The sequence below is a fragment of the Pristis pectinata genome, chromosome 6 (genome assembly GCF_009764475.1).
Source record: "Pristis pectinata isolate sPriPec2 chromosome 6, sPriPec2.1.pri, whole genome shotgun sequence".
In the NCBI taxonomy this organism is placed as follows: domain Eukaryota; kingdom Metazoa; phylum Chordata; class Chondrichthyes; order Rhinopristiformes; family Pristidae; genus Pristis; species Pristis pectinata.
Genome location: NC_067410.1, coordinates 98,099,069 through 98,122,863, shown reverse-complemented (window position 1 = coordinate 98,122,863; position 23,795 = coordinate 98,099,069). Strand labels below are relative to the sequence as shown.

The 23,795-nt window shown below is 39.8% G+C and overlaps 1 protein-coding gene across 1 annotated transcript in view; it reads left to right on the top strand.

Moving 5' to 3' along the window:
* Window positions 1–21,562, top strand: part of rasa2 (RAS p21 protein activator 2) — a 146,944-nt gene extending 125,382 nt beyond the window's left edge. The window contains 9 exon segments of the mRNA XM_052018237.1: window positions 925–1,011; window positions 1,102–1,179; window positions 1,360–1,433; window positions 1,833–1,942; window positions 15,689–15,771; window positions 17,439–17,656; window positions 18,825–18,928; window positions 19,163–19,352; window positions 19,729–21,562. Of these exon segments, the coding sequence (XP_051874197.1) occupies window positions 925–1,011; window positions 1,102–1,179; window positions 1,360–1,433; window positions 1,833–1,942; window positions 15,689–15,771; window positions 17,439–17,656; window positions 18,825–18,928; window positions 19,163–19,352; window positions 19,729–19,753 (969 nt within the window). The 3' untranslated portion in view covers window positions 19,754–21,562.
* Window positions 21,563–23,795: the final 2,233 nt, after the last annotated feature.

The window sequence follows — 23,795 nt, the reverse complement described above, 5'->3', positions numbered from 1 at the left end:
TTATGATTATACCCTGACTCAATTTTGCAGAGTTTGAAATTCATCACTGAGTATTAAGATTTTCAAGAGGAAATCGTGAAATACCTTAAAAGAAGCATTTAAGTAGGCAAACTGGAAAGATGCAATGAACAATGTTTAAATGTGAAAAAATTGAACACTCTTCAAGCAGTGTGTAACATTGAACCTGTGCCTGAGAAATGCATAAGATCCTGGGGAGGGGTCTTCACAGAGTGGATGTGAACAGGACATTTTTTTTCTCTTATAGGAGAATCTAGACCTGGAAACTTGTTTAAAAATAAATGGTCACCCTTTTAAGACAGAGGTGAGGTAAAATATTTTTGTAAGGATTGAGAGTCTTTGGAACCCTTCTTCTAAGGACAGCAAACCAGAGCCTTTCTGAATTCTTAAAGCAGAGATGGATATTAAGCAACTGGGTGAAAAGTCACTGCGGATAAACGGGAATGCAGAGGGTACTTTCGGATCAGCCAGGATCTTATTGAAATCTGAAGCAGGCTCGTGGGGCTGAATGGTCTACTCGTCCTCCGAATTTGTATGTTTGTAAGAAATTGTTGGGACAATCCCCAAACCATGTGAATCTAATACTTAAAAAAAAAATTAAGAAAGTCGATGGAAAAGTAATGACTAATGATGTTTAAATATGTCAGGAAACACAAGTGAAATGTATGTCTGATGTCACCATCCAGCTGTGGTGTAGAAGTATAAAGACTAAAATTTCAAACTTGTTTAAAAGTACATTTGAATGCTAAACTGGGACTATTAAGGTGTTCCTTGGAGAGGCTGACAGCAAGGTTCAGTGCCTTTCAATTAACATTGATTTCATGTTGCAAGCTGAAACTCTGGAAGGGAGCACGAATTACTTAGTTTAATTTATTTCTTTTTCTCTCTTACCTCCTCCCCTTGTAGGATGCTCAGACATCTCGAGTCTTGACTCTAATTTCTAAAACAATCCAAACCTTGGGAAGCTGGTGCAGTTTATCGAAAAACAAACTAGTCAGTACCATCATTATTTTTTTGCAAAGATTTAGTGCAGTTTTTTCCTGTGCTACTGTGTGTTGATGTCTGATTTCTTTTGACTTGCAGTCAAGCTTCAAAGAATCCTATATGTGTGAGTTCTTTAAACTGTTTCAGGAAGAAAAATGCATTGATTCAGTTAAAAAGGTGAGTCTAATAACAAACACTTTAGGACACTTTAGGAGTTTTGTAATCATTTAAATGTTAAGAAAATATTGCACTTAAAATGTATCCTACAAATAGAAAAGCTTGGTCATATTCATTTTTAACTCTGCTGTCAATATCGTCAATATCAACAGTTTTATCCTGAAATGATCCTGTTTTTAGTTTATAGATGAAGTATCTTCTGTGCAAAGTAAGGAGCCCAGTGGCGTCGAAGAAACAATTATTCTCAAAGAAGGGTAAGAGTTAAAGCAAATGAATAAAACTAGAGAAATATTATAAAATTAAAGTGCACATTGAATAACACATACCATAGTTAGCAATTACTGCAGCTCTCCTGGAACTATTATTGTTCATGAGAACAGGCATTTTGACAAAATAAGTAGAATGGGAAGTTGACCACAGATCAAAGCTGATTTGGGGAAGAACTCTCAACTCTGATATGCTTGAAGTATAACTGGGGATCTTGTCACCATGGTGGATAGCTGCTGTTCTTGTACTAACCTGGAATATCTTGATTAGGATTTAGCAAGTTTGGATATGGTGAATACCGCTTAAGTTGTACCCAAGTCTTTCGGCAGGTACTAACTCCTTGAGAATACAAAGGCAAATAAAGTATATATTGTTCCACATTGCAGGGAAGTCATTAAAAGAGCTCAGGGAAGAAATCGAATTCATAGAGTGCATAATTTTAAGAGGCGATGGCTCCGTTTGACCAACAGAGAGATCTCTTACCACAAACAGTCAGGTATGAGTGTAAAAAAAATTGTTTTCATCAGCAGCATCAAGAACTTTGAGAACAATCACCTAGTTTTAAATTGCCTTGAAAAATTAAAGAATACAAATAAATACCTGTCTTGTTTAACTCTAAATTCAGTCATAAAGCATTACACTGTTATGCTTGTATCCTTAATATCAGCTTAAAATGAAATGATTTGCTTATTGTTTAAAAGTATCTTTGCAAAATAATTTTGCGGTATGTGCCATATGTTGACTTTCTGATCTAGTGTATATCTCCCAAAACAGAAGTTGAGTAGAAATTCCACTCAGTGAATTGGAATACTTTATATTCATATTTCAGGATGTGGGCATTGTTGACCACATTTATTGTTTGTCCCTAAGATGGTGATGTCACCTTTGTGAAATGCTGCTGTCCTTCATTTGAAGGTGTTATTGCATGGGGAGTTCCAGGATTTAGGCCTGGTGCCAGATAAGATGGGGGAAAATATTCCCCAGGGAATATATTTAGGGTTGCACAGTGGTGCAGCCATTAGAACCACTGCCTCAAAGAATCAGAGACCCAGGATTGATCCTCACCAGTTTACTCCCACATTTCAAAGATGTGCAGATTGGTAGGTTAATTGGCCACTGTAAATTACCCCTGTAAATTAAGTGTCTGGATGGGTGGTACACTCTTTGGGGAGTTGATGAGAATGCAGGGAGAAAAGATTCATTAATGTAGGAATAGTGTATAGAGGTGGTTGATATTGGTGGGCCAAAGGGCCTCTTTCCATGCTGTATCGTTCTATGACTCTATTTCCAAGTCAAAGTGGTGTGTGACTTGGAGAGGGAGTTGCTGGTGGTGGTAACCTTGTCTTTGGAAGCAGACGTGGATTTGTGAAATGTTGTCAGATTTGTAACTGGCATGTGCTGCATCCACAGTGTATCATTAGTGAAAGGAATGAATGTTTTGGGTGTGAATGCCATACCAGTCTAGCAGCAGCTTCATCCTGGGTGATGTTAAGCTTGCATTGCTTCAGTTGCACTCATCCAGGCAAGTGATGCATAGTCTTATCACCTACTTTCTGCCTTGTAGATTGTAGAAAGATGGTGACTCACTTACTGCAGAGTTTTTGATTTGTCATTGATTATACGTAGGATGTTGATGCTGGAGAATGGCTATAGTAATTTCCTTGCATACCAAGGGAAAGTAGTTAGATGTTCTTATTGGAGTTGGTCATTTGTACCTCTGAATTATCACCCCATACCTGGATATTGTCTAAATCTTGCTGGATGCATGAACTATTTCATTTTCTGAGGAACAACAATTGAAGGTGAAGATTATGTAATTATCACTGAGCATTCCCACTTTTGATGTTTTTGATGAAACAAGTCAGTTTAGTCAGTCTGGGGCACTGCCATACATTCATGTGCTCTGGCTGAAATGGTTGATCTCCATCACCCATAAACCTTTGTGCTTGATATTATTTCAACCAGCAGAGTGTTTTCTCTTTGGCGTCCATCAATTTTACCCTCACCTGCCAAACATTTTGCAGCTTTTATAATCTTTTGTGTTCTTTCTCCAATTGATTTAATTAATCTATCAACCAAATGATTTCATTAATAGTTTATTCCCATGACAACCCTCGCCTCACCCTCTTGGAGATAGTCCTTTCGTCTTCTTCATCTATCCTCCAACTTCTTTGAAATTTAAAAATAACTTCTATCTCTTTCTTCCAGTCTTCGACTTGAAATGTTAACTTTGCTTCTCCTTTCACAAGTATTGCCTAACCTATTGAGGGTTTCCAGCATTTATGTTTTATTGACTACAATAATTGTGGATGTTGTTGAGAAATTATAAAGGATCAAAGAGGAGGTGAAGAAGGGCAAAACTCTGGTTGATTATTTAATGTGAAAAAGAGCAAGGTTTTGTATTTTAGATTTTAAACAATACAAATTTTCTTAATATATGAAAACTTAAGAGGGAGGAGCAAAGAGATTTAGGAGTTAATAAACACATATCGCTTGGGATCAATAAATGTTGACATTGCCAATGATCATACGTCATAAACAAATTTTATAAACATTGGGAGTTCAGGGCACCCAACAGAAAGCAACCAGAAATGGTAATGGAATGTTGGCCTGTATCTCAATGGCCTGGATTACTAAGGGGAGGAAGTAATGGATCAGTTGTAATAATTAAAGCCATCTGGAATATTGTGTTCAGTGTAAGGTACCAGATCATAGAGTCAGATTCGTACAGCATTGGAAACAGGCCCTTTGGCCTAATTCATCCATACGGACCAAGGTGCATTCCTGAGCTAGTCCTATTTGCCTGCATTGGGCCTCTAACCCTCTAAACCTCTCCTATCCATGAACCTGTCCAAATGACATTTAAACATTGTAATTGTACCCATCTCTACCGCTTCCTCTGGCAGCTCATTCTATATAGCCACCACCAGGTCACCTTTTCCCATCAGGTCACCTTTAAATCTTTCCACTCTAAGCTTAAATCTATGCCCTATGGTTTTAGACTCCCCTACCCTGGGGGGGGGGGGGGGGAGAAAAACCTGTGACCATCCACCTTATCTATGCCTCTCATGATCTTGTAAAGCTCTATCATGTCACGCATCAGCCTCCTTTGCTCCCAGGGAAACAATCCCAATCTATAGAGTTTCTTCTTGAAACTCAATTCCTCTAGTCCTGGCAACATCCTTATGAATCATTTCTGCACCCTCTCTAGCTTAATCACATCCATCCTATTGCTGGGCAACCAGAACTGCACACAGTATTCCAGGTGCAGTCTCACCAGCATCTTGTACAACTCTTTCACTCAATGCCCCATCCAATGAAGGCAAGCATGCCATATGCATCCTTCACCAGCTTGTCTACTTGAATCACCACTTTCAGGGAAATAGGTCTCAGTTCTACAACACTCCCCAGGGCCCTGTCATTCACTGTTTAAGTCCTGCCCCAAAATGTCCGAGTTAAATTCCATCTGCCATTCCTTTGCCCACGTTCCCAATGGATCTAGATCCTGTTTTAACCTTAGACAATTATCTTCACTGTCCGCCACACCACCAATTTTGGTGTCATCCACAAACTTATTAATCATGCCACCTATGTTCTCATTCGAATTGTTAGTATACATGACAAGCAATGGGGAACCCAGCACCAATCCCTACAATTTCAATCTTCCAGTACCTCAATGGTGATTAAGGAAGGTGCAAATATCTCTGCCAGGGTCCCAGCAACTTCTTCCCTTGTTTCCCACAGCATCCTAAGTTACACTTTGTCGGGCCCCAGGAATGTACCCACCTTTATTGGTATTGTTATTGGTTCATTATTGTCACTTGTACCGAGGTATAGTGAAAAACTTGTCTTGCATACTGCTCATACAGATCAATTCGTTACACAGTGCATTGAGGTAGTACAATGTAAAATCAATAACAGAATACAGAGTAAAGTGTCACAACTACAGGTAAGTGCATTGCAGGTAGACAATAAGGTGCAAGGCCATAACAAGGTAGGTTGTGAGGTCAAGAGTCCTTCTCATCGTATAAGGGAACCATTCAATAGTCTTATCACAGTGGGATAGAAGGTGTCCTTGAGCCTGGTGATATGTGCCCTCAGGCTCCTGTGTCTTCTGCCTGATGGAAGAGGAGAGAAGAGAGAATGACCTGGGTGGGTGGGTCTTTGATTCAACTGGCTGCTTCACCAAGGCAGCGAGAGGCATAGACAGAGTCCATGGAGGCGAGGGTGGTTTCCGTAATGTGTTGGGCTGCGTCCACAACTCTGCAGTTTCTTGCAGTCCCGGGCAGATCAGTTGCCATACCAAGCTGTGATGTGTCCAGATAGGATGCTTTCATTGTGTATCGGTAAAAGTTGGTGAATGTCAAAGGCAACATGCCAAGTTTCTTTTGCCTCCTGAGGAAGTAGAGGTGCTGATGAGCTTTCTTGGCCATGGCGTCTACGTGGTTGGACTAGGACAGGCTATTGGTGATGTTCGCTCCTAGGAACCTGAAGCTCTTAACCCTCTCGACCTCAGCCCCATTGATGCAGACAACACATGTACACCGCCCCCTTTCCTGAAGTCAATGACCAGCTCTTTTGTTTTGCTGACATTGAGGGAAAGGTTGTTGTCATGACACCATGTCACTAAGCTCTCTATCTCCTTCCTGTACTCCTGCTCATCATTATTTGAGATATGGCCCACTACAGTGGTATCATCTGCAAACTTGTAGATGGAGTTAGAGCAGAGTCTGGCCATGCAGTCATGAGTATATAGAGAGTAGAGGGCTGAGGACACAGCCTTGTGTGGCACCAGTGTTGAGAATAATCCTGCTGGAGGTGTTGCTGCCTATCCTCACTGATTAGGGTCTGTTGATCAGAAAGTCAAGGATCCAGTTGCAGAGGGAGGTGTCAAGTCCCAGGTCTCGGAGTTGGGTGATGAGTTGCTTGGAACTATAGTATTGAAGGTGGAACTGTAGTCAATAAACAATAGTCTAATGTAGGTGTCTTTACTGTCCAGAGCTGAGTGTTGGGCCAGGGAGATGGCATCTACTGTAGACCTGTTTTGGCAGTAGACAAATTGCAGTGGATCGAGGTTGTCTGGGGGACTGGAGTTGATGCATGCCATGACCAGCCTCTCAAAGCACATGATGGTGGATGTCAGAGCCACTGGTCGGTAGTCATTAAGGCATGTTATCTTGTTTTTCTTAGGTACTGGAATGATAGTTGTCTTCTTAAAATAGGTGGTAACCTCAGATTGAAGCAGGGAGAGGTTAAATATGTCTGCAAATACCCCACCAGCTGATCAGCACAAAATCTGAGCACTTGGCCAGGGACACCATCTGGGCCAGATGCTTTCCTCGGATTCACTCTCTGGAAGACTGATCTTACATCCTCAATGGTGACGGGTTCAATTGCATTGGAGGCTGTCAGGGTGGGTGGTGACAAACCAATCCCCTTCTGTTCAAAATGTGCATAAAATGCGTTGAGCTCATCAGGATGGGATGCACTGTTGTTGACTATGCTGCCCGACTTCGTTTTGTAGCCCATTATAGCATGTAAGCCCTGCCACAACTGATGACTGGTCTGGGACTCTATTTTGAACTGGTATTGTCTCTTGGCATCTCTGATAGCTTTACAGAGGTCGTATCTGGATTTCTTGTAAAGGTCAGGGTTACCTGATTGGAATGCAGCAGTCCTCAACTTCAGTAGGGAATGAATCTCCCAGTTCATCCATGGTTTCCGGTTTGGGAACACCCGTATTGTCCTCTTTGGTACACAGTCCTCAACACACTTGCTGATAAAGTCCGTGATGATGGTGGCATTCTCATCAAGGCTGGCAGCTGAGCCTTTGAACATGGACCAGTCCACTGACTCCAAGCAGTCGCTGAGAAGCTCATCTGTTTCCTCAGACCAGCACTGCCTGACTCTCTGTACTGGATCCTCCTGTTTCAATTTCTGTTTGTATGCAGGGAGAAGGACGAGGCTGGTGGTCTGGTTTACCAAAGTGAGCGTGAGGGGTGGCTCAAAAGGCATCTTTGGTTGTATAGCAACGGTCAAGGGTGTTAGGGCCCCTGGTGGGACAGGACACGTGCTGGTAGTACTTTGGTAACACCCTCTTGAGGTTGACCTGGTTGAAGTCACCTGCAAAAATGAAGAGGGCTTCAGGGTATCCTGTTTCAAGGCTGTTGACCACAAAGTATATAGTTCATTGAGTGCAGGCTTCGTGTCCATCTGGGGTGGGATGTAGACTGCCATCAGGATAGCTGAAGTGAACTCCTATGGCAGGTAGTATGGTCGACACCACTGTTAGATATTCCAGGCTGGGTGAGCAGGAACTTGCCAGGGCCGTTACATCCAAGCATCATGAGTTATTGATTAAGAAGCAGACCCCTCCATCTCTAACTTTGCCCGAGGACGCTGTACGGTCAATTTGGTTGATTGAGAAACCCTCGGGTTGTATGGCACAGTCAGGTGAAGCAGTTGTAAGCCACGTTTCGGTGAGACATAGCACACGGTAGTCCCTCGGTTCTCTTTGGTAGGTCAGTCTTTCCCTTAGTTTATCAACTTTGTTCTCAATGGCCTGGATGTTAGCTAGTAGTATGCTGAGCAGGAAGGGTCTTGTACCCGTGCTGTTTCAGCCTCACCTGCAGCCCAGCCCTCTTACCAAGCTTCCAAGGTAAGTGGCTGCAACTCATTGGTCCTGGAAGTCCTGGAGTGGAGCCACCTGGTAGGTGATTGCTTAAGGTCAGACCTGGAAAACCTGGAGCAGATTCACCTGGACTGGAAGGTAAGTGATTTCTTAATAGATTTACAGAATCTCTGAGGATTCTCTTTTACCTTATCTGCTGAGCATATCTCATGTCCCCTTTTTAGCTTCCTGATTTCCTCAAAGTGCTTTATCATAAAAGGGTAGCAGAAATTTGATACTCGTTCATCCAAAGGATGATGGTCAATGGAAATTTTCCAAATCAAACTATTATAGATTCTTTGGTGAGAATGTAAGAGAATATAGAATAGGTGGAATTTGGATGTAATTGAATGTCCTTGCACTTGTGTGTTTCCCACGTGAGTTGAAGTGATACCAAAAGATATGGACAAAACCAGGTAAAGAATTAGTAGTAAGGCAGAAAGAGGCTGCATGCAAGGTTAGTGAAAAAGAACTGAGGGAATGAGGTTTAATACAAGAGAAGATCTGTAATTGAATCATTGTAACTCTTTGAGAATAATGAAGGCATGGAGAATTTGTTATAACTGCAAGTGGAGACAGTTAAAGAATGACAGAATGAAAGCAATTGATTTGTGTGGTGGATATTATGTGAAGTTTAAAGCTCAGCTTGCTATACAGCCAAGTTCAGCATGGAGGAATTTAAATTTACAAAGAAGCCCCTTTTAGGATCTGGTACCTTCCTTGACTCCAGAAGTGAATTTCTCCTGAGTTAATTTTAGGTGTTGTACCACAACTTTATTCTTCAATTTATACTAAATTAGCATCATATTTGTGTTCAGACTTGTCGAAGTCCAAAAGGAAATTTCAGGCTGATGATGATGTGCAACCAAAGGATAGGGATAAGTGTGTGGTTCCTTAAGGCTGAAGAATTCCATTTTCAGTAACCTACATGCCTGTGATAGATCAGATAATTGAGTATGACATCAGTAGGTCTCTTTAATAAATACGTCAAAGTGTTACAACAGTTTGCTGGAATTCTGCCCATATGTGCTGATTCTTTGCTAGAGGAATCCAAAAGGAAATGGAAGTTACCAGCACTGTTTTTATTTAGGGGTTTACAACGTTTGCTGACTTTCTATTTTGTTCTAAAAGATTCTGATGATTTTACTGATCTCTTTTGTTTTTCTTCCTCTATTAGGGTGAGTAATTCTTCCAAGACTCCCACATGTGCATAAATAGATTATGACTGTAATCTGTCATTTGTCAGAAAATTCTTAACCTGCCTATATGCAAAGTCAAAAATTCTGAATGGAAATTTTGTCATTGCTGTGGTAAATCATCAACTTTATAGTGTAGCATGAAATATTTTCAGCACAATGTTGAGATCCATACTATCGCAATGCTTTGAACTTCCATTCTCAGCAGCATGATTCTCAAGTTGCATGGGTTACTGGTTCCAGGGAAGTGTGAGTACAGATTCTTAAAACAACTCAGGTTTCTGACATGCCATCAATTTTTGCTTACTTCCAGTCAAGGTGGGGGTCCTCTCTTGTGTGCCAGTGCACAAGAGCCAAGAGTAATGGACAAGTCCAACTGGGTCATACAGCACAGAAACAGGTGCCACAGCCACTGAGTCTGCCCTGCCCATCAAGTACTCGAGCACTCACTTATGCTAATTCTACATAGTCTTCCCGTGTTCCCATTAACTTGTTCCCATTCGCACTCCACCCCACCTCCCCCCCCCCCCCGCCCCCAAGATTTTTCCACTCCCCTGCACACTAGAGTCGAATTACAGTTCCCTATCAACTTTACCAACTCCTGCAGTCCAGAAATCTGTCTCAGGATTGATTTATTCTATGACTTAGCCTCAACAGCTCTTTTGGGTAAAGAATTCCAAAGATTCACTGCATTATCTCTATCTTAAGGGTAAGATAAGATATCTTTGTTAGTCACATGTACATCGAAACACACGGTGAATTGCAACTTTTGCATGGAGTGTTCTGGGTGCAGCTCGCAAGTGTCGCCACGCTTCCGGCGCCAACATAGCATGCCCACAACTTCCTAACCCGTACATCTTTGGAATGTGGGAAGAAACCGGAGCAGCCGGAGGAAACCCATGGAGTCACGGGGAGAACGTACAAACTCCTTACAGACAGCAGCTGGAATTGAACCCCAGTTGCTGGCATTGTAATAGCGTTATGCTAACGGCTACACTACCATGCCTGTAATTCGGTATTTTAAAATTGAGTCCCTTTTAGTTTTCAGTTTCCTCCATTTGGGAAGACACCTCATCTACCTTGTCAAGCTTCTTCAGAATCATCTGTTTTAGTAAGATCATCTCTCCTCGTTTTCTTCTAAACTCCAATAAGCATTGGCACAAATTGCTCAATTGTTTATCATGCCTTTATCCCAGTGATTGCCTTATGAGGTCATGCTAGAACATACATTTCTGGTATAACCTCCCTGCTGAAGGACTCAAAGCATCAGTCTATAAAGTATGCCTACTTAACCATTTTATCTGTCTGACCTGCTATATTCAGAGATGTCTGGACACGCAGTCTTATCCCGTATGTAGTATCCATATTAGCTTGTTTGCCTACCCCAGATGCATTACCTAGCACCTCCCTGGACTGGATTCCATTTGCCACGTTTGCACACATATAACCAGTTCATTATTATTTTCTTGCAACCCAGACCTTTTTTTTTTCCATGCTTTATTTTAGGTGTAATTGGCAAACTGCTTAATTGTGGGTCCTCACTTAAATCCAAATCATTTGTATAATCCATGAAAAGCTAGAGATCTGGTACTGAGCAGGAAACCATTGCACACTGCAGTTATCTTGTAGTGAGAGAAGCCAAATGCAAAGCAACCAACTTGGGGTCTGGCAGCATAGTCCTGTCAGTGAACATTAAATTAATTTCTCCCAGTTTACATTGGGCTGGGGCACAAATGTCCGGGAAACGGCAGAAGGATTAAACAATTACTTTGCTTTTGTTTAGGGAATTTTTTTTTTAGAGACTTAGAGATAATAAATGGTTTGGTTATAATCTTCCAAAGCTCTATAGATTCTGGAATTGTTCCTATGGGTTGGAGAGTAACAACTGTGTCCCTACTATTTAAGGATGGTGCAAGACCAAAAACTATGAACTACTGACATGTTAGCCTAATATTAGTAGGAGGTTTTCAGCAAGGTCATGCACAGGAGACTGATCCACAAAGCTAGAATTAGGGTTAATAGTAGATTGAGAATTAGTTATCAAACAGAAATCTAAGAGTGGAAATGAACAGATCATTCTCAGATTGGTATGCTCTGATTAGTGAGGTAACACATGAATCTGCTTGGTCCCAGCTTTTCTTAATCTATATTAACAATTTGGCCTGGGGAACCCAATGACATATTTCTAAATTTGCTGATGATGCAAAGCTAGGTAGGATTGTAAGCACGGAGCAAGTTGTAAAAGAAAATGAAAATGCTTTTGCATTAGTGTAGCCTCAGTGACAGTGATTTGGGATGTTATGAAGTATTCTTTAAACTGGGGACACTTAGCATATTTTGCTCTGTCTTAAAAAGTCCTGAAAGTCATTGGCCAATTTCACAAAGGTTTTTTTTCAGTGAATTTAAACAAAGGCCTTGTTGATGAAGTTTTGGTATTGCTGTGATATACTTGCAGCAAAATCCAAACCAGAGATGGCAGTCTTTACCCTACGATCTGCAATTGGGAACAAGCTATCAGCAGCTGGGTCTGAAAACCCAGCACTGAAGGAGCTCCACCTATACATGGCAACTTTTGACCTGTGGTGAAGTGGAAAGAAATGGCATGTTTGTATCTGGAATGAGATATTCACCTGTTACTATTTTGTGGATTTATTATCGAAGGATGATTGCTAAATTCATGGGACAAACTATAATGCACCATGCAGCATTACTACAATGGGCTTAAGGCAAATGATGTTTTAGTACAGTGTCAACACTGCAGAAACATTGGCCTGAATTATGTGTGAGCAGCATCTAATCACTACTGGCCCTGCATCTACACCCATCCACAATTTTTTCTGTAGGCTTTAACACTGATTTGTGATGGGTCCCACATCCTTGCAGGGAATTAAGTGGGCTAGGATTGAGAAATGCTTATAAACCAAGAAATACAAGTACATTGATTTGAATATGAAATCCTGTGAAGAGGGGAATGGCGAGAGAAAAAAAAGTAATTTTTAAAATTTCTACCTAAATAAAATTTGAAGGAATGAGACTATATTTTGGGACCAAGAGCTTCCAAAATTAGAGGCAGTTAATTAGAGACAATGTGACATTAAATATTCATTTACACTTCAGTAGATGAGCCCAAACCCTTTCTGGCCTTTTGTTGATTCCTAATTGGTGTGTATCCCAGTTTCATGCTGTCACAAGCATGAGACTACTGAATAAGTGAAGTCCTATAAAACTGTAGCAAAGCTTGTGAACAAGAAAGCAAAAAGGATGGCAATTTCCAGTGTCTACTTTTTGGTTCAGACATCTATGAGCTCGTTGTTTTGGCTTTAAGATCCAGACCATTAGTTCATCATGCCACAGAAGATGTATGCATTACAAGAGTAAGCAAAATTGGTTTTGGAGTAAAAAACTTTAGATACTGGAGATCCAAAATAAAAGCAGAAGATGGTGGAAATATTCAGCAGGTATCTGCTTAAAGTTGCAGAGATGTGAGGGATGGATAGAACAGAGGGAATGTCTACAATAGCAGGCCAAAGTTGTCAAGGTAACAATTTACTTGTTTTCATTTGCAGGGTAGGGTAAAGGGTTTACTTTGTAAAATACTCAGTAAAATTCAGGAATAGATACTTCAATTCAACTTTCACCATTGGGAAAACATATCGATAATAATGATAAGAAAATTGGTTATTGAATCCATCATGAATAACCTATTCACTGCTGTTCAAAACAAGTGACCGATATTTCCAATGCCACTACTGCTTGTATCAGCTGCTGTTTCACATTTTAATGTGGTGCAAAAACAGAACTTGGGGTGGGGGAGAAAATGTTCATCAGTTTTGTAGAATAGGATCTTTTCTGTTAACTTTTTTCCCAAATTGAAACCTGCACTGGAGATGTAGTATTGGAATGTTCAGCAATTCATGCTTGTTCATAACAGGAAATCACAGCAGACTTATGACCAGGATGTTAGATGTGATCTTGACCATAGGAGACATCAAGAGCTAACAGTAGTTTTGCAACTACTTCACAGCAGTTTGTTTTTTGCTCACTACAGACAGCTCACAGTTCTGTGTACCACTCTCATGTGGAGCATGTTCCAAGTGTGATTACAATACTTGAACTCCACAAGGAATGTTAAGATGTCACTTTAAATTATCCTTCCAACAAAATTGCATTCATCGTAAATTTTTGAGAATAGGTAGTTATTCTTTGGTGTGCATCCTCTTACCACCAGTTGCAGTCAAATCTGGAGGGTGTTGCTACCAGGACTGGATCATTGATGGTGCTGTCAAATCTTGTAACAGATATTTCAAGCTTCGCCATCCAAATTAAATCCTGTGCTACTTCCTTTGTCAACTTTAGTTCAAGTTTTCAAGTGAAGGAGTACTGATTTAATTAGCTGAGATGAAGTGATAATCAGCACAAAATTTCCATTCCCAGCTTTGAATCAGAATCAGGTTTATTGTCACTGCCTTATGTGATGTGAAACTTGTCTTGTGGCAGTCATACAGTGCAAAGACCTAAAACTACTGTAAATTACAAAATAAATAAATAGTACAAAAATAATGAGGTTGTGTTCATGGACTGTTCAGAAATCTGATGAAGATATCCTCAGTGGTAAGGAGGGTTGTGCCTGTGATTGAGCTGGCTGGGTCTACAACTCTGTGCAGTCTTTGACCTGACAGTTTTAGATTTAATGGGAACTAAAGTCATTGTTGGGGAATCGCAGGTCTATTCCTCCCAGCAATAGACCATTCTGTCACAGTTTTGTTGGGTCTGTCATGTTGGATGAGTCTGGAACAATGGATAATAAAAGTTAACCCATGACCATGATTGTCAGACTGCTTGACTAGCCAGAAGGACACACCTCAATACTTAGTGCCAATTACCAGCTATTACTGAGGAGAACTTTGTAAAGTCGATCTGGCTTGGTGTGCCCTGGTCATGGCCTAGACTGATACCAAGATTGCCCCAAGGAACTTCCAAGAGGGGCTTGGATGGGCACATGAATGAGAGGAATAGCTATGTCGGCACAACATTGTGGGCGAATGGCCTGTGCTGTGCTGTTCTATGTTTTAATCCTATCTGGTTTTACTATTCCTTTGTAACAGTTTAATGTAGCTGCAGGATGACAATGGCAGTTAAGAATGAACCACATTGATGTGGAAGCCGAAACACATTTTGGTTAAGCTATCATTTCCTTTGAAAAGTTCAGATTTTATAAATATCTGAAAGTTTTGTGTTTTACTTTTCTCCTGAAAACATTTTAAAATTGCTATTACACGATTTGAATGTATGTTCTTTGAAATGTAAGTCTTGATTTCTAGACTGCTGGTTGAATTTCATAACCACTACCCCGTTGTCCAAGACTTTGAAAGTTTGTATACAATCATGTGAAAGCAATATTTTAATGCCTAAGTATTGAATAAGACACTCATTTATACACTCTTTATTGAACCTGTTGTATGAAGAAGGAACGTTGGCCCCTTTAAAATTGTGCAAGATTTTGCATTAATCTGTTGGTTGAAATGATTGAATACTTGACTTTCTTGAGTATGACGGTGACAAATAAGTCAGTTGCTTATCAAAGAGTAAAATCTCATCAAGTAGGGTAAGAAATAAATGTTAACATTGATGTTTTCTCAGAAGGCTTTTTTTGTTGACAGCTAATGCACTTTTAACACAATGAACCCACATTTATTGCATTCACCTGTCTTGTAGTTCGGGTTCTACATGAGGCTCAAATATCAAGCTTGTTTTAAGGGAAGAAAATATCAATTCACCAGTATATTTTAAAATATGTTAAGTATTAAGGTATGGGAAATATATGAACTCTGAAACTTTGTAATATCTGCCTGTCAGGAAGTGCTTCTTAGCATTCTTGCATTGTAAAAGAATACTTAATTGTTCCTATTTAGTAACTACCGTACTCAATAGATGTCCACCTCTCACTAGGAATGCAGTCTTATTGAAAAAGCCCAAGTATTCATAGACCATCTTTCATATATCCCAAGCCAATTATGTATTTTTGAAATGTAATCAATGTAATGTAGGAAAATGGCAGTCAAATCCCAGTGATGATCAGCTAATCTGTTTTTAAATGTTGATTTTGTTTTTAAAAGTCGTGCCTTTTATTTCCACCTAAGAAAACTAGGAGGAGCTTTGGTGTAACGTCTGAAAGACTGCACTTCTGATTGTATGGTATTCTGTTTCTGTGCCTAATTTTTTGTGCTAGAATCATGTGAGTAGGGCTCGAACGCTCGATGATCTTACTCTGAAGTGAGCAAGCAGGAACTGAGCCACAACTTGACTACAACAGGTATTTTTGTTTTAATATTCTATGGGTGAACCTTAACTACATTTGGTAAATCTGTTTGCACAGGTAAAGATTCCCTGTACAGCATTCTGATTAAGAATATTATTGCAGTCGAGAAACTTGAAGAAAGATGCTTCAACAGAAAAAATGTAAGTAACAATGACATCCTAAATTAGCTTGTGGAAGTACATATGATTAAACAATGTTTTGGTTTCCTTAAATATATGTACATGGAAAATACTGGAACTACCTCAATAGTACATGCAGCATCTTTGAAAATGTAAGAGAAGTTGCCAATACCCTATGTGATATAGGAGCATCAAGTCCTAAATTTGCTGACAGCAGTTCAGCAATGGGCAATTGACTACTTGCCAGATTTCATGTGAAGAGTTCAGTGTGGTTTTCTGGTGAGAATGCAAGCTGCAAATATTCTGGAAAAGTTGATGGAAGAATGGCTGGGAGGCACATTAATATCATTTAAAACCCTTTTCATCCATTCTAATTGAATTATCTCCAGAAAAAGCAGAGCAACATTTTAGTTGCACTAAAATTTCCAGTCCTCTGTGGGCCAGTATTCCAACTGTGGCCAAACTCATGTATAGATTTGCCATCACTTCCATTTTTTTATATTCTTTCCATCTTGTCTCCCAAAATGTGAAGGTTAAGGCACCCTATGTGTTTTCCTTTCACAGTTTAACTGGCTCCACTTTTAAGGATTTGTATATGTGCTTCTCATTTCCCCTTTCTTTTGAAACATTACCGTTTATTGCATATAACCTCTCTTTATCTCCTCTTAAATTGTGCCATTTGTACAGTGATAACTAATTGTATAGATGACAATATTTTGAAAATGTTTACATTCACTTGTGATGTGGGTGTCAGCGGCGAGACTATTCTTAATTCAGAAAGTGATAGTGGTAGTTTTCTCAATATTGCTGTGGTCGGTGTGCTGAAGGGGTTTTGGAGTGCTGGTAGTGGGGGTTCCAGGATTTTAATCTAGCTATCAAGTTCGAATAGAAGAATATTTGCGAGTTGCAGTGTTGTGTGAGCCAGAAAGGAAATAGGTGGTGCTTCTCTACATCTGTTATCATCAACTATAGTAATGCCATTCACTTTTAAGAGAGGTGGATAGATTCACTTTGACTTGGTACGAATGTGATTTACCACTTAAATCCAAGCCTCGATGTTGTCCAAGTCATGCCAGGCACAGATAACAACATTATCTGAGGAACTGGCAGGGGAGATGAACATTGTGGAATAATCAGTCTCACCTTTGAAAGGAAAGTACATATCTTCTGTGTTCTTTTGAAGTTCGCTTGTAGTTGCCAACTTTTATGATTATTTAGCTACTCCTTTGTGACTGCAAATTGTTTCAATAAATTACCATTTGGTTCCATCACCGATCCATGGGGGTGGATATCACAATTCACCTCTCCAGTCCAATCAGCATCTTATTCTTTGGTAAAAGTAAGTTATTGTTTGAATATTGTTGAAGTTATGACTGGTCTTTCCCCCAAACTGAAAGCATTACATTTAAGAGTTTTGGTGTGAAACTTGAAGCATTGTATGCTTTCAACTAATCCACGTACAATTATTGTCTGATTTTGTTTTTTTTATCAACAATTTCATCTGAATTTGATTCCTGTCATGGAAAAATTCACGTTGCTTAACTTAAACAGAAAATTAACTCATTGCATTCAGGGATTTAAAGAAGCAGTGCAAATGTCACTTTGAATTCTCCTTACCCCAACCATTTACAATCAGAGATTAAAAGCCCTTTTGCTTAACAGTAAACATTTGAATTTTTGTTTTTTAGATGTTTCAAATCCTCAGTGCGGATAGACCTGAAAGACCCCTTTATGTTCAGGCTAGTAACTGTGTGGAAGCTAATGAATGGATTGAGATCATCACCAGACTGAGCCGTTGCAATCATAAGAGGCTGCAGTTTTACCATCCTTGTGCTTTTCTATCTGGAAGCTGGATGTGCTGCAAAAGTACAGATGAAAAAGCAGTTGGATGCACCAGCTGTACTGGGTGAGTCATTATCTTTGAGCAAAGAGGGATTTGCACCTATATTCTTCACGAGTGTACTCGCATCCTGTGCCTGCCCACCCACCCCCTGCCAGAACAGAGATAGAGTTCCCTGCTCCTCACTTTCCACCCCAGTAGCTTCTACATCCAGCATATCATCCTTCACCACTTCTGTCATCTCCTACGGGATCCCACATCTTCCCCTCTTCCCCCCACTTTCACTTTCTGCAGGGAGCACTCTCCCCTTCACACCCTCCCCATACCTGGCACTTTCCCCTGAAACCATAGGAGGTGCACCATCTCCCTCGCCACCATCCAGGGACTCTTACAGGTAAGGCAGAGATTCAAGTGTACCTCCTCCTCTAACCTGGTCTGTTTTATTTGGTGCATGTGATGTGACATCCTCTATAATGATGAGACCCAAGTATAGACCAGTTGACCAATTTGCAGAGCAGCTTCTCTGTCTGCAACTGCCATCTTGAGCTCCCAGTTGCATGTCATTTTAGCTCCCCTTCCCATTCTCCACTCCCACTGACCTGTCTGTCCTCGGCAATCGCCACACCACTGTTTGACAAGTAGTATTTGTTTCTTACAAAGGAATTTCCTGTACTTTGGGAGACCAAATGCAGATAGGATGACCTCTGCAGAACTGCTAAGTTGAGCAAGGTCCTGAGCTTCTATTTGCATGTCACTTTAATTCTCCAAACTCTCCCTCACTGATCTCTACCTCTGCATTCTTGCACATTTCCATGAAGTTTGAAGAACACCTCATCAAGTAGGTATCCTATGGCCTGCCAGTCCTATCATTTAGTTCATCAATTTCAGCTAATTCTGTCATTCCCATTTACAACTCTGGACTAGTATTAAGCACCTTTGTTCCAATATCATCATTTGCCTTACATTAACAACTATTTTGTCATTTAATCTCTAGCTTTTCACACAGCTGCATATCTTTTGTTCTTCACTCCCAACCCCCCAAAAAAACTTCTCTGCATCTGAAAATGTTTCTACTTTTCTGTTTTTGAAGAAAGATTCACGCAACATTCATGCTATTTTTCTCTCTTCTCAGATGCTGCCTGAATTGTTTGACATTTTTGATATTTTCTATTATTATATATTTAAAACCTACTTCTTTTCTTGCTATTAATACAGTTTATTACTTTACCTTCAGAGGTTCTCCAGCAAATATTCAGCTGGCCATTGACTGTGACCGGGAAGCTGAGAGAATATTTTCACTGTTCCAAGCTAACCTGCCCAGGCTACAAAAAATGGAAGGCAAGTTTCCAGGAGTCTCCAGTAATATGAATTCATTAGTTTTGTGTCCCAAACTTTTTTTTTTAAAAGTATACGCATGAAATTAAAATGAGCACATTCTAAATGTAATCAATGACGATTCCTTTGTTAACAAGGAACAGTTTCAAGAGGAGACATCGAAAAGAACTTGGTGAGAATGAAGGTTAGCTGATGGGTCTTGACTGTTTTTAACATTGTGGTGTATTTTCTCTGCAGATGCTTGTGGGAGTATAGATGTGTATCAAGGTCCTCAACAAGAGCAAGATGAATATGCCCATTTTACTATCCAAGACTCAAGAGTTACCTTTAAAACACTTCAGCAAATAACTGGAGTTGTGGATGAGTTGGCTAAATCCCATGAGCAGTACAGAATTAAGAGATCAACACGTGCTAAATATGGAAGCGAGTAAGTACTAGTTTAATCTACCACTGTGACAGTTCAGGTTCAAATCTTCCAATGGGTGGGATAATCTTTAACTTTGACGAGCAGTTAATGGGATTGAATTGGTTACTGGCTTTACATGTCATCCAATTTTACTTTCTTTTGACTTCAATGCAAAACATGAAGTAGCATGAAGTAGAGCTATAGTACATCTCTAGGCTACACCATCTGTTTTTGAGAACCCATTGTAATAATTTGTTCGGTGGTGGTGTCTAAACCAAATTCAGATAACGTAAAAAAAAAATTCTGAAGTGGAATTGTTACCGTCTTAAGATGACTTTTGAAATTCTTCACAAAGCAGCAATTCAAGATATTATGCTGTTATTATTTTTTGTTACAGAGAAAATCCTATAGGAGCAAAATAATCCCAGTGGAAGAGCAGGACCTGGCAGCTGCTGAAGCTCTGAAATTAATAGTTTTCTTCACTATGCTGGTGTTTTAAGGACACAAGCTTTCAGTAAATGAACGAACTGGTTTACTGAAGGTGTACATTTATGTGAAGTCCACAAAAGTGAACTGATTTCAATGCACTTTAATCTCCTGAACTTTCCCAGGTGATCTTAATTTATAATTTTTTTAAAAAGACTGATACCTGGTATTTTTTTTCTGATTTGTTGAACAATCCATTTGGTCATAACATGGTCATTAATTGTGGAGCTATTCTGTGAATTCCATTATATGTTGGACCATTTAATATTTGATGATCTTCCCAAATTTTTTTTAACATCCTTCAACCTTTAAAAGTGAATGAACTGAGATTGAAGGGTATTAAATACTTGTTTTAATATCCCAGGAAGGTCTTCATTTCCAAAATCATCCACAGTACTTTCCATAGTACAAGGAATGTCCTGCTTATTACACTCAGTATTCCTTGTGTATTGAGTCTAGACTGTATTCTTCTGAAATGCCCCATGAGCAGGTTGAGGTCTGGCATTCCCTGTATCTGCTGCTTTTCAGAACTGAACATATCAAATGGTTCCTATCATCTCATAAGATAATAGCTTTAATAAATACTTGAATAATTTAGATAAAAGTCTCAACACCATAATAACTTTTAAATGTTGATATCCTGAATAATATGTGGAGGGAGGTAGTCAGTATTTAATATATAGTGGATCTTAATTACAAAATAACTTCAATATTTCCAAAGAAATCGGTACTAATGATGGGAAGAAGCTTGTTTGTAGCATATTTTTATGTAAATTGTACAACTGCGCACAGAAAAATTCCTAAAATAACCTCTACTAACCAAAAGCATTTGCTTGTTTTAATTGGCAGTGATGGAGTACAATTCTGCACCCTTCCAGTATACAATTTCCTTTTCTATTTGCAAAGGAAAAGAACTTGCTTTTTAATTTGGTTCAGTGTTTCCTTGACTCATGTTGGCAGTTGATTTCACCTGTTTTTGTTTGGGGGTGTGTGGGTCCTTCAAACATGTTCAAACTGAAGCTAATTGTAGCTACCTGCTAAGGCGAGTCAATTCAACACTCCTTGGTCCTTTCTTGACTGTAGTTTAATATTGCACCAATTGGTGCCTTCACCAACTCGCCTTTAGGAGATCTTTTAAACAATTGACTACTGCCTCTCAAATACTCCCAATATTGGGGATTAGTAATAAAGTCAGCTTAAAGGAGGTATGCTTGGTGGAAGAAGTCAAATTGTTCTTATTGTCTGAACAGTTGATAAAATCCCATTTTGGAAAACAGCTATTGATCTGAATGAACCATGTATTTGTTCTTGGCTGACTCCTTGGAATTGTTGCTTCCCCTCCACCCCAAAGAGAATTAGTTTACAATGTAAAATAAGAGGACAGCCTCTTTTAATAAATGTTATCTTATGTTCCTGATTCTCAGCACTGATAAGAAATTCAAAGGATGAAAGAATGTGATTGACAGCTGCCAGATGAATTGAGCATTGTACAGACTGCTGAACAATTTGGTACATGATTAGGCATTTTCCAGACAAAGTCTGTTTTGTATTTTGATGTCTATATATTCTCTTCAAGACCATTAATATTGTATATGTTGATAAACCATATTGCTGTATTATATTGTATATTGGCTTTACTCAAACTTTTTTAAGAAACAGCACTTGTTTAACTGCATGTTAGTGTTTTAGAAATGTATTTTTATTTAAATTTTATTTTCTTATCAAAACATTAAACCAATTTTGAAACTTGCACTACACTTGTACCTTTTGTGCATAATTTTTGACATTTCTGAGAAAGGTGTTTGTTCATTTTTGGTCAATATCTGTGTTCTTGGTTTTTAGAGCATTCTACACCTTTCAACTGTGTGATAAGATAGAAACATTATGATGCCACTCCCCTTTTGTTCAGCTTAATTCAAAGGTAAACCTTCCCATAAGAGTGAAAAGGGTGTGGATTCAACTTCATGGCTGGTTTTAGGTTGACACCCTGGTGCATTTCTGACTTAAAAGGTGGTAAACCAGGGGTTGGTTGATCTCCCTGCTCAAGTGCATATAAAATATCACATAGTTACATAATGGAAGGAGGCCATTTGGCATCTCAAATCTATACTGGTGGAATATAAGAGTACCCAGCTTGTTCTAGTCTCTGCTGTTTTTGAATGCAATAATTGAACCTGCCTTCCCATTAAAAAAAATCTTTAATTCTTGTCACTTTTTATTCTTTTACCAATCACCTTCATTCTACCTTTCCTAATCCCAATGTGAATGGTCTCTCTCAGGCTACTGTCTATCCTCCGTGGTTTTAAGTGCCTCCTTCAATCCTCTTACATCTACTACTGTTGCAAATGGAGTAACCCCAGCTTGTCCAGTGCATCGACATAACTAAAGTCCCTCATCTCTGTACACCCACTTTTGTACACCCTCTCTAAAGCCTTTACATCTTTCCTAAAGTATAGTATCCAGAAATGGACACAGTTCTCCACTTGTGGTTGAACCAGCCTTTTTATAAAGGTTCATAATGACTTCCTTGGTCTTGCACTGTATGCCTCTATAAATAAAGCCCAGAAACCTCTTATTTTTAATTACTTTCTGAACCTGCCCTGCTACTTTCAATGAATTGTCAAAAAAAACTCCAGATCTGTCAAATCTTGTACTCCTTCTAGAATTATACCCTTAATTTTATATTACTTCTAAACATTCTTCCTACCAAAATGCAGCACCTCACCTGTCCTAGCACTGAATTTCATCTATCACCCATTCCATCCATAAGCGTCAAGTTTGCTTCTCTCCTCCTACAAGTGTTGTGTTATCTGCAGATTTTAAAATCTTGTTTTGATACACCGTCCAAGTCATTAATAGAGATTTTTTAAAAAGTGGTCCTGGTACTGACCTCTGGCAACCTCCACTATACACTTCCTTCAAGTCTGAAAAACAGCTTTTCACTACTACTGTTTTGTACAGCCTTTGTGTTCCTGCTTAACACCTTCCTGGCTGTCTCCACCTTCACCTTCCCCTCCTCCCACTTGGCTCCATCTGCCCCCTTTTTCGTCGACCTCCATCTATCATCCACCTGCCTCTCTCCCAGCTCCACCCTTTGGCCTCCTCTAGTGGGCTACTTCTGTCCGTCATCCTTCACCTCTCCTCAGTCCACCAATCACCTACTGGCCCCTGTCTCACCCCTCCCCCTCCTCTTTATACTGGCCATCTTCCCTCTGTACTCTCAGTCCTGATGCAGGATTTTGACCCAAAACATCAACAGTTCCTCCACTCCACCCCCCCCCCCCACAGATGCTGCTCCACCCGCTGAGTTCCTCCAGCAGATTGTCGGTTCATTTTTTTTTCTGTTACTTGTTCAGTTTTCTACCAAGCTGTAGAAGCCTCTTATATAACATGAACTTCAATCTTGGTGTCCAGCCTGTTACGTGGCAGTTTATCAATGCCTTTTTGAAGTCTACATGTTCCACATCAACTTCATTTCCCTTACTGATCCTCTGTCACTTCATCAAAAAAATCACAATTGTAACACCACTGTTTAAGAGGGGAGGGAGGCAAAAGACAGAAAATTATAGGCCGGTTAGCTTGATCTCTGGTTGGTGAGATTTTAGAGTCCATTATTAAGGATGAAATTTTGGGGTACTGTAAGTATAGGACGAAGTCAGCACGGTTTCATTAAGGGGAGATCTTGCCTGACAGATATGTTAGAATTCTTTGAGGAAGTAGCAAGTAGGAGACAAAGGTAATTCAGTGGATGCTATTTACTTGGATTTTCAGAAGGCCTTTGACCAGGTGCCGCACACGAGGCTGCTTGATACCTGAGCCCATGGTCACCATTGAGGGCATAAGATCAGCCTTCTGGTGAGTGAACCTGCAGAAAGCATCTGGCCTGGATGGTGTCCCTCAGATCCTGTGTAGATCAACTGGTGGGAGTATTTGCAGACATTTTTAACCTCTCCCTGCTTCAATCTGAGGTTCCCACCT